Consider the following 12,135-nt stretch of genomic DNA (forward strand, 5'->3'; position numbering starts at 1 on the left):
AGTGTAGAACTATATATTTTCCTATGAAATCAAATTTATTTTGTTAGGTAAAATGTTTTGGGTTTTGTTTTGTTTTAATACTCAACCTAGTACATTCACTGGGTCCTTGTATTCTCCATCCCTCTCAGGCAATTATGTAACTAAAGTTGTCCTCTGTAGAGAATTCATCTGCAGAAGCCTGCCTGTGAGGCAGCCTGTTGTAGTGGAAAGAGTATTGGACTAAACGTCATGGGACTTTGGTTCACATTCTGTCCCAAATACTTACTGGTTCTGTGACCATGAGTAAATCACTTGACTTTTTTGAAGCTTTGCTTTGCTCATCTTTAAAATAGAAGTAGTTATACTAGCACTACCTACCTCATGGGGTTGGTGTGAGGAAATCATTTTGTAAACCTTTAAACATTATTTAATGGGAGTTATTGTTATTCTCATATTTTCATCAAAGACATACCCTTTACATCTGGTTAGGGTATTTAAAGATTTTATAGAGCAAAGGAAGTACCATATGGATAAGCAGTTACTTGATGTCTTATCAAATTGCCTTTTATGATAATACCATATTTGAACTTTTCCAGTATTTTGACATCTGGCCCTCCTCTTAAATTCTATGTCCTCAACACTCTGTTAGGCTCTGGGGAAAAATAAGAAAATGAAGTAGAAGTACATAAAAATGATTGTTGACTGATTGATACAGCATATAACAGGTAATTTTGGAGTAAGACACTAGCAGATCAGGAAAGGATGCATGTAGAAGAGGTCCATTAGAACTTCTAGTACTTGAAATTCTGCAATTTTGCAAGTATAGCTATTTCTCCCACCAATGCATAAACTGTTTACCTCCTTTTGGTGGGAATCAAAATTTATCATTGTGTATTCAGTATTACTTCTGATGTCATTTGTTATTTGCATATACATGTACATTTATTTCTGTGTCTCCGTGTTGGTTTTATTTACAGTGTTGTCATTTTGTATATTGTTGGTCCTTTTGTCTTCACTCTGCATTTTTTAATACAGTTTTTTCTGTGTTTCTTTGAATTTCTCATTTGTTGTTTTTTGTTTCTTATGGCACAATAATTTTCCATTATGCTAATATACTTTAATTTGTTTAACCATGCTCACGTTATGGGTACCCGTTCTGTTTCCAGTTTTTTACTTCCACAAAAAGTATGTTGACATCATACAAGATTATTTTGTAAATTCAGCAACAAAGATAGTTTTTTTTTAAATTGATCCCGAGTATCAGTATGAAAGCAGGCATAAAACAGACATGCTTGCCATATAAATGTTGATTTGTATCATCATACATATTCACTGCTGCCCTAGGGAATGTCTTGTTTAAAATCCAAATGGAAGAGAGAGTCTATGTAGTGCTGCTCTTTGCCAGTAATTCTACACAGTCAAATCAGATGTGTGTGCCAACCATGTATACTATTAAAGAATGTTAAGGGGTCTCCTGAAGTTGTCTTTTTGAGTTGCCATATTTTCCAGAAACACTGGACCCAGAGTATATAGGAGGCCCTGAATGTGTCATGGATGAAGCCCCCGCACCCCAGCTGACATAATTTGTTATTTCCAGCCCAAGCTGGATTTCTCTTTGTCCTTGGGAGTCAAGACAGGCACCAGTCAGTCTGTACCAGACTGAGAAACTGCTTGTGCATCTGGGACACTTGTAGATAAGCAGATCCTCCTATCTTCATGGTCTAGCAGTTCCCAAGGGAAAAGAGTGTGACTTTTGCCATCACCTTGTTCCTCCCCTTTGGGAGGGGTTTTGTCCTTTTCCCACCTTTACTGTACCTTTCCCCCTCTAACACCACTCCCCTTTAGGAGGAAATTTCTGTTTTCTCCTTCTTTTGTTGTACTGTCATAAATGTGCAAACTTCTGTATGGAGTGTGAACTCTTTGCTCTAGCTTTGGGTTCCATAGTCATGTTCACCTTTCTTGTAATAATATTGCGTGGACTTGTGATACTTTTTGGCTAACTATACCAATACAAAGAATGAAACAACATATAGTCTAACAAAGAACTCTTACTGTGTAACAGTTGTATAGTCAGTTTCCTCTATTAGGTAAAAAGCTTTATATGTGGATGATGAATGCATGTTATTCAGGTTAGGCATCCCACTGATTTAATCCATATTTTGGATAGGCAGTATAAATAGAAAATGAGTTGAACCCAGAATTGAATATGTGAAATAGAATAACCAGACTTGCATTTGAATATTACATAGTACTTTTACTTATATGAAACTGATACCTGTCACCAAAACCACCCATCCTTTCAACCTCAGTTTTTTTTCCTTGAGTGCAGTGCCATTGGGGGACTGTATAACTGTGGCTTAAGGACCAGCCTAGCTAACTTTGAACAGAAAAATTTTTTGGCTACTGAACTTTGAAAGACCAGTTTGAAGGTTTGTGGTGATCTTTGTAGGTGAAAAGAATTATTCCCACTGACAAAATTATAGATCCTTTGTATTGAAGTGCAACTTCTTGGTGATACTTTATGTCATTTAATATCAAGTAGTACCACAGTCTCAGAAGAATCAAAATCCTGGGAACCTAAACTCTAATGGACAGATGTGCATAGCAGGTTTAGGTAAGCCATAACATATTCAGGTGCACAAGAAGTGGCCCGAAAGATGTTATCAAGGGTAGGCTTAACTGGAAAAGAAGGTAGGCAGGTCATGTATCCAGAGTAAAGAATGATATTGACATTTCAAACATTTCACTGTAGTGTAATGGTTAGATTGCTGAACTTGGATAGGAAGACCTAGAGTCAAATCCTGATTCCAAAATTTACTAGTGTTATTATTGTGGACAAGTCATTTAACATCTTTGAACTTCAGTTTCCTCATCTGTGAAAACAGGCCTACCACACAAGGTGCTTGTGAGGTGCAAATGAGATATAATTGTAAAGCATTTTGTATACCTTAAGATGTTGTGCAGATCTGTGTTATGATTATTTTCTGGTATCCACAAACTATTAAAAGATCTCTGAGGAAATCCTCCAGTGATTTGCATGCAACATGAACCAGTGAAAGCAGTATTCATATTCGTGAGATCTTAGATCCATCAAAGTATAGAATCATTTTATTGTTTTACTGTGATACAGGAAAATTATTATCCGTTGGTTGTTTTGATAGGTGATTACTGCTAAATGACACTATTACCACACAGAGATCTCAGAGGTTGAGATCTAGGTTTTATTATTTTTAAGCATAGACTTGGAGCTCAGAAAAAAGAACCCTGATTACCCATTAGAGTTTTGAAAAGGCATATATAGTTTCTAATTACTTCAGAGAGGGAGAGAAATTATATTCATTTTATTGTTTTACTACTAAAATACAGCATTTCGTTCTTTTGAATTCTTTAACATGTACAAATAGTAATATTTATTGTGATGATTAAGCCTTATTTAAAATGTTTGTAGGAATTAAAAGAAGACAATCAAGTATTATTGGAAACAAAAAGTATGTTAGAAGACCAACTAGAAGGAACTCGCACTCGTTCTGATAAATTACATGAATTAGAAAAAGAAAATTTACAACTGAAGGCCAAACTACATGATATGGAGATGGTAAGAATATAAACTTGATAGAACATATAGGTTTTGGGGGAAAATATAAAGCAACTTATTTCTTTTCAATGAAGGGGAATGAGTGGTATAGGAATGGTTCATTTTAAATTTAATTTAGCATACATTTCTTAAGCACCTTCAGGACATTCTGGTAGGTACTAGAGATAGAGAGTTGAAATAAGACGTAGTCTCTATTCTTAAGGAACTTACAGACTTATTAGGATGGAACTTGTACTTATTTGTAATTGCATAGTGTGACAAGTGTAAAAGAAATTTTAAGAAATAGTATGTAAATATAAGAAGGCAGAAGCCATACTCATTGGAAGGATCAGGGAAAGAAGACTTCACGGAGGGGGTGGCACTTGATTTAGGTCCTAAAAAAGAGGAGATGAGGACTGAAATGAGAGTGGGCAGGGGAGGGAAAAGAATCCATTTCAGTCATGAAGGAATGATGGAGGATGAGATGAGGAGAGTATAAGTTGTACGGGTTGACTAGAAAGTAAAGTACCTGAAAGGGGAAGTAGTACGTCTAAGAATGTAAATTTTATTGGAGTGTGGTTGTGGAAAACCTTGTGTCAAGATGAAATAGTTTAAATTTTACCTGATTGGAAGCTTATTCAAAGTAACATAGTAGGAAAATATGCAGTGTGATTGGAGGAGGGTGAACCTAGATGCAGGAAGACCAGAAAAGAGGGTATTACAGTAGTTTGGGTATGGAAAGAAGGCAACTTGTGGAGATGGAAAGAAGGGGGAAAAGCTTGGCAACTAGCTCTATGAAGTAGTCATGGAGAAGAGAAAAAACAAAGATTGCCAGGAAGAAACTGGTGCCATTGACTCATAATAAAGAAATCAGGGCAGAAGCAGATTTTAGGCAGACAAGTAGATGGAAATAATGAATTCCATTTTGGACACGTGGAGTGTGAGGTTTGGTCATGTGGTAATTTCAAGCTATTTGCATAGAAGTGTTCATTCAAATCCTGGGTGTGAGTTAGCTCAACATAGGAGCAAGTGGAAGGAGAGAATATAAAAGCATAAATGCCAAACTTTAGGGGGTATCCTGGCTGACCTGAGCCATCAGAAGACAGAAGGGAGTGAGGGAGTTGGGTAATCATTATTTTGAAAGCTAGGAAAAGTAGAAAGAAGGAGGAAGGTAGCTTCAGAGTCAGATGCTAGGCAAGTCAGAGGGTATTGATGATTGAAAAAAGGTCATGAATGACCTTGGAAAAGATCTATTTCAGCAGCATGCTGGGTTGGCTGCTAGATTGCAAGAGGTTGATGAGTGAGTAGGAGGTAAAAAAGCATAAAGTAGGAGGTAAGAAAGTATGAAGTATACTTCCTAGAGATTTTTTAGTGGAAAAGTTTGAGGAAAAAAACCACAAGATCGATTGAGAGGTCGTAACAGGGTCAAGTGAGGGCTTTTTAGAATAAGGGAGACTAAATTGTGGTTATTTATAGGTCAAGGAAAAGGATGATGACCGATAAATACAAGTTCATGGTGGAAATGGGAAGAGATAGGGATCATGAGGTCAGCCTTGGCAAAAAGGATTGCCTAATCCCTTGAGACTAGAAGTAAGGAGAGGATTAATGAGGAAATAGATTTGGGGAAGGGAGAGAGAAACAATTAAATCTCAAAAAATATTAAGCACCTACTTATGTGCCAGATTCTTCCAGGTGCTGAGGATACAAAGACAAAAATGAAACAGACTCTACTCCTCAAGGAGCTTGTATTCTATAAGAAAGATGCAGTATAGAAGCAAACACAAAATAATTCGAACTGGAAAGATCAGAAAAGACATTTAGTGGAAAGTGGCTCCTGAGCTGAGTCAGGAATGGTAGAGGTGGAACTGGGAAGGGAGTATGTTCTAGGCCTGAGGGAATACTTGGATAAGGTACATGGAGGTAAGAGAGTTTGGGAAACAGCTAGAAAGAAAGTTTATTTAAAATGTAAAGTGCAAGAAGGACAAATATGAAGATTAATGTTAATTATAATAATACTGTTAATAAGTCTGAAAAGGTAAATGGGCGTCAGATTATGGAAGACTTTAAATGCTGAAATGAGAAGTTTGATTTTTATTTTACATACAATAGCCGCAAAAGATTTTGAAAAGAAGAACATAGTATGAGGAGAACTAAGAAAAGCTATTGCATTTAGCAAGTAGGTAATGATGTTGGAATTGCCATATTAAAATTGAATTACACTTTATTATTTTTATTACTCTACATAGTAAGGGAAAAAGATAAATCATGTAACATTTATAGTTTATGGTTTCATACAATCCCCTCCTTTTTGGTACATTTCGCATATTGATATGCTTCTATTTGTTGGTAGTGATTAAGTTCATAATAAAAAACATTTTTTAAAAGAAAAAAAAGATAGCTGTATCTTTGTAAGGAATAGTTTCCGTTCATTGATGGGTTGGAATCCAGGTTACATTTTAACAACAAAAAATTTAAAAGTCTAGGAAAGGTATAGGTAAGGCTAGAACAAGATCCCTGGATTGTCAGAAAAAGGAGAAATGGAGGGATTATAAATCATAGCAGGAACAGATTTAGGCAGATTAAAGTAGGAGAGATGGGACAGGAAATTATAACCTGAAGGTAAAACAAAAGCAATAGTTTAAAAAAAATCAATCTTAAATTATTAAGGGATCCTTCAAAAATTCATTGACATATTCTTTGCCCGAATGAAACAGGAAATACTATACAAGGCTTTATGTTGTTTACTGTTTCATTTTCTAATTCGGAAGGCCATAATCAATACATTTTTGTGATAAGATACAAAAGTATAGCTTTTCGTAAAGCTATCCAGAAATCTCATATAGTATCACTAAACTATATGCTTTGAGCCTAGATGGCCTTTAAAGGGGGCTTAGTGTATATTTAATAAAAACAAAAAACACGTATCCAAAATCTTACGTTTTTAAAGATCACACTTTTGTAGAGTTAATTTCTTGTGTTTTATAATTTCAAGTAATAGTTTTTTGAAAAAATAAAATTTTAACTAGTGAAATAGTAGCTAGTTAGTATAACTTAGTATTTATAGATAATTTATATTTATATTAATCTAAAGGATAATTCTCTTTTCTCCAAGGAACGTGATATGGATAGGAAAAAGATTGAAGAACTAATGGAAGAAAATATGAGTTTGGAAATGGCCCAGAAACAAAGTATGGATGAATCATTACATCTTGGCTGGGAATTGGAACAGATATCAAGAACTAGTGAACTCTCAGAAGGTATGCTAGTATATAGTCAAAGTTCAGTAGTAACATTGTAATTATGAAATACAGTGTATTTCCTCAGATTAAGTCACTGAATTTCATATTTAGAAGGGACCTCGGTGGCCATCTAGTGTAATCCATACCTAGAAAAAGAACTTTTTACGCCATATATGATAAGTAGCTTATCCATCCTTCTTGAAGGCTTCTGGTGAGTTGGAGCCTACTACATCCAGTGATAACCCATTCTACTTTTAAATAGTTAAAATTCTTAGGAAATTTATCCTAAACTTAAATATGCCTCTCTTCAACCCATTGCCCATATTCTTCCCTTCAGACAAAAAGGAACTAAGTTTAATCCCTCTCTTCCATGAGTAATTAAAATACTTAATTTTAACAAGTATTTTATTTAGTACCTGCTGTGTACAAATCTCTATGCAGAATGCTGGGTATACAGACACAAAAAACAATAAGGTTTTCAAAGTGCTTCACATAGATTATTATTTGATCCTCATAACAGTTCTGTAAGGTTAGTACTACAGTTATTACCCCCATGATACAGACTAAGAAACTGAATTTCCTGGTGAGGAAATGAGAAAATATACATCCCTCCTTTCATTGGCTACAGGGTGTTTCTATCTCCTTCAGTGAGTCAGATTCATCTTTGTTACAAGAGGAGGGGAAGAGAAATGGCTTATTCAGGAATGAATGTGATGTTTAAAAGAAAAAAAGTAAAATTATAATTAAGAATTAAAAGTAAAAAACTGCAGCCCAGAGAAGTGTAGTTTACTTAGCTGATAATTGTCAGAGGTGGAATTTGAACCCAGGCCTTTCCTGATTCCAAGGCCAGGTGTGTACACCTTACTCTATTGTTGTGCTATAACTGAAGGAACAAACTGCAGGAATTTGTTTTGAAAGACTGTACATATTGGTAATAGATTTTGTTTTTCTTGCCTTCTCAATGGGTGGGGAGGAGGGAGAGAGAGAGAATTCAGAACTAAAAATATAATCGAATTTTCATTAAGTCTTTACTTCTTTGGACTAAACATTACCAGCTTATACATATTGAGGACTTCGAGCCACAGAAATATTAAGGGGATCACATAAGTATTTTTATATATGCTTATTTTTCCCCAAAAAGACTTGAGTAAGACTAATTGGCTGAAGGATTGTAGTTACTAATCACCTACAAGTGATAGTTGAAAGTTATTCCAGAATATCAATTTCTCCTTCATTATCATTTTCTTCATTAATTCCCTTGAAATTCTTGACCTTTTGTTCTTCCACATGAATTTTGTTATTTTTTTTCCTAGTGCTACAAAGTAATTAGCTAGTTGTTTGGTATAAACTGAATAAGTAAATTAAGTTAGTAGTGTCATTTTTATTATATTGAATCATTCACCCATGAACAATAAACATTTCTCTCTCTCTCTCTCTCTCTCTATATATATATATATATATATATGTATATACATATATATATATATTTCAGTTAGTTTTTTAGTTGATTCTTTAGGATTTTCTAAGTCATCACATCATCTGCAACAAATAATTTTGCTTCCTCTTTGTGCTTATTCTCTCAAATTTTTTTCTTGTCTTATTGGATAGAAATAGTGATAATGAACATCCTTGCTCTGATCTTGTTGGAAAAGACTCTAGTTTATCCCCATTATGATGTTGGTGCTTTGTTTTGAGATAGCTGTCATCTGTTTATTCCTATGTTTCCTAGTGCTTTTTTTTAAATTTAACATATTTATTTTTCAGCATTGATTTTCACAATAGCTTGAATTACAAATTTTCTCCCTATTTCTACCCTCCCACCCACTCCAAGATGGCGTATATTCTTGTTGCCCTGTTCCCCAGTCAGCGCTCCCCTCTGTCACTCCACTCCCCTCCCATCCCCTTTTCCCTTCCTTTCTTGTAGGGCAAGATAAATTTCTACACCCCATTGTCTGTGTATCTTATTTTCTTGTTGCATGCAAAAACATTTTTGTTTGTTTTTGAACATCTGTTTTTAAAACTTTGAGTTCCAAATTCTCTCCCCTCTTCCCTTCCCACCCACCCTCCCTAAGAAGTCAAGCAATTCAACATAGGCCACATGTGTATCATTATACTCATGTTGTGAAAGACTAACTATATTTTGCTCCTTCCCAACCCATCACCCTTTATTGAATTTTCTCCCTTGACCCTGTCCCCTTTTGAAAGTATTTGTTTTTGGCTACCTCCACCCCCATCAGCCCTCCCCTCCATCATCCCCCCCATTTATTTTTATCTTCTTCCCTTTTCTTTCCTGTAGGGTAAGATTCCCAATTGGGTATGTATAATATTCCCTCCTTAGGCCAAATCTGATGAGAGCAATGTTCACTCATTCCCCCCCCTCATCCGCCCTCTCCCCTCCTCCCACAGAACTGCTTGCTCTTGCCTCCTTTATGCGAGATAATCCACCCCATTCTATCTCTCCTTATCTCCCTCTCTCAGAAGTGTTCCTCTCTCATCCCTTAATTTGATTTTATTTCTTTTAGATATCTTCCCTTCATCTTCAACTCACCCTGTGTCCTCTCTCTCTCTGTCTCTCTGTCTCTCTCTCTCTCTCTCTATCTCTCTCTCTCTCTCTATATATATATGTATATGTATATATACACATAGATATATACATACCTACACATTCACCCATATATATACATAAACATATATGTATGCATATTCCCTTCAGCTACCCTAATACTGAGGTCTCATGAATCATACTCGTCATCTTTCCATGTAGGAATGTCAACAAAACAGTTCACCTTTAGTAAGTTCCTTGCAATTTCTTTTTCTTGTTCTTTTTCTTGATTACCTTTTCATGCTTGTCTTGATTCTTATGTTTGAAAGTCAGATTTTCTATTCAGTTGTGGTCTTTTCACTGAGAAAGCTTGAAAGTCCTCTATTTTATTGAAAATCCATATTTTGCCTTGGAGCATGATGCTCAGTTTTGCTGGGTAGGTGATTCTAGGTTTTAATCCTAGCTCCATTGACCTCCGGAATATCGTATTCCAAGCCCTTCGATCTCTTAATGTAGAGGCTGCCAGATCTTGGGTTATTCTGATTGGGTTTCCACAATACTCAAGTTGTTTCTTTCTGGCTGCTTGCAGTATTTTCTCCTTGATCTGGGAGCTCTGGAATTTGGCGACAATATTCCTGGGAGATTTCTTTTTGGGATCTATTTGAGGAGGCGATCGATGGATTCTTTCAATTTCTATTTTGCCCTGTGGCTCTAGAATATCAGGGCAGTTCTCCTTGAGAATTTCTTGAAAGATGGTATCTAGGCTCTTTTTTTGATCATGGCTTTCAGGTAGTCCAGTAATTTTTAAATTATGTCTCCTGGATCTATTTTCCAGGTCAGTGGTTTTTCCAATGAGATATTTGACATTGTCTTCCATTTTTTCATTCCTTTGGTTCTGTTTTATAATATCTTGATTTCTCATAAAATCACTAGCTTCCACTTGCTCCAATCTCATTTTTAAGGTAGTATTTTCTTCAGTGGTCTTTTGGACCTCCTTTTCCATTTGGCTAATTCTGCCTTTCAAGGCATTCTTCTCCTCATTGGCTTTTTGGAGCTCTTTTGCCATTTGAGTTAGTCTGTTTTTTAAGGTGTCGTTTTCTTCAGTGTATTTTTCAGTATTTTTTTGGGTCTCCTTTAGCAAGTCATTGACTTGTTTTTCATGGTTTTCTCGCATCCTTCTCATTTCTCTTCCCAGTTTTTCCTCTACTTCTCTAACTTGCTTTTCCAAATCCTTTTTGAGCTCTTCCATGGCCTGGGACCAGTTCATGTTTTTCTTGGAGGCTGTTGGTGTAGGCTCTTGCACTTTATTGACTTCTTTAGGCTATATGTTTTGGTCTTCTTTGTCAGCAAAGAAAGAATGCAAAGTCTGAGACTGAATCTGGGTGCGTTTTCGCTGCCTGGCCATATTCCCAGCCTTTGAGTTTTTCAGTGGGGTATGACTGCTTGTAGATCACAGAGTTCTATGTTCCACGTTTGGGGGGGAGGTGCCAGCTCTGCCACACCAGCACTGCTCCTTCCCCAAGAACCCCCAACCCGTACTGGGCTTAGATCTTCAGCAGGCTGTGCACCCCTGCTCTGATCCGCCACTTAATTCCTCCCACCAGGTGGGCCTGGAGCAGGAAGCAGCAACAGCCGTAGGTGCCCCACCTCTGCTGCCCCCGGGGCTGGAAGCCGAACCACGAACTCCTTCCACTCCCGCATCTTTTCCCACTAACCTTCTGAGCAGTCTTTGGTGTTTGTGGGTTGAGAAGTCTCGTAACTGCTGCAGCTCATTGATTCAGGGTGCTAGGGCCCCCTCCGCCCGGCTTCTGGTCTTGTTGGTCCACGCCGCTCAGGCTGGGCTCTGCTGCACTCCGTTCCCAGCTCCCAGCTCCGTGTGGGATAGACCTCACCCAGAGACCATCCAGGCTGTCCTGGGCTGGAGCCCTGCTTCCCTCTGCTGTTTTGTGGGTTCTGCCGTTCTAGAATTGGTTCAGAGCCATTTTTTTTAGATTTTTGGAGAGACTTGGTAGGGAGCTCACACTATTCCCTGCTTACCAGCTGACATCTTGGCTCCGCCCCCCTAGTGCTTTTTTTTTTTTAAAAACAAAAATGAGTATTATGTCCTGTCAGAAGCTTTTTTTTTTTTTTTTGCATCTAATAGGATGATAAGATAGTTGTTTTTCTGGTTATTAATGTTGTCAGTTATGTTTATAATTCTTCTTATGTTAATCCAGATCTGCATTCCTGGTATAAAACCAGCCTTGTCATAGTATATTGTTTTATTATATGTTGCTGTAGTCTCCTTCCTAATATTTTATTTTAAATTCCTTGGACATATTGATCTATAGCTTTTCACTCTTCCTAGTATAGTTATTGACTGTATTTCTAGTTGAAGAGGAATTCGTTATAACCCCTTTTCCTGTTTTAAAAAATCATTTATGAAGTATTTGAATTAATTGCTTTAGGTGTTTGATTTAGTTTTAAGTCCATTTGGGCCTATAGTTTTTCTTTGGGTTCATCAATGGCTTGTTTATTTTTCTAAGAATGGGTTATTTAAATTATTTATTGCTTGTTCTCAATCTGAGTATTTGATTTTTTGTAAATTTTTATCCATTTTACTTAGATTATCATTTTGCTGGCATTTAATTGGGTGAAATTGTTTTTAAGAATTTTTTATATTTCTGCATTGGTTATTAATTAACTTTTTCATTTTTAATACTGATAATTTGGTTTTCCTCTTTCTTTTTTAAAATCAAATTAGCTTCTAGTTTATTTTATTGTGCTTTTTAAAAAAAGTTCCTAGATTTATTTGGAATTTT

At 36.3% G+C, this 12,135-nt stretch overlaps 1 protein-coding gene across 9 annotated transcripts in view; it reads left to right on the forward strand.

The window, feature by feature from the left end:
- Positions 1-12,135, forward strand: part of CCDC88A (coiled-coil domain containing 88A) — a 163,069-nt gene that overhangs the window by 86,053 nt on the left and 64,881 nt on the right. For all 9 annotated transcript variants that reach the window (XM_036748447.1, XM_036748448.1, XM_036748449.1 and 6 more), the window contains exons 11-12: positions 3,428-3,574; positions 6,666-6,810. In XM_036748447.1, coding sequence (XP_036604342.1) covers positions 3,428-3,574; positions 6,666-6,810 — 292 coding nt within the window. The remainder of the gene's footprint in view (positions 1-3,427; positions 3,575-6,665; positions 6,811-12,135) is intronic.

The sequence above is a fragment of the Trichosurus vulpecula genome, chromosome 3, assembly GCF_011100635.1.
Source record: "Trichosurus vulpecula isolate mTriVul1 chromosome 3, mTriVul1.pri, whole genome shotgun sequence".
Taxonomy (NCBI): Eukaryota; Metazoa; Chordata; class Mammalia; order Diprotodontia; family Phalangeridae; genus Trichosurus; species Trichosurus vulpecula.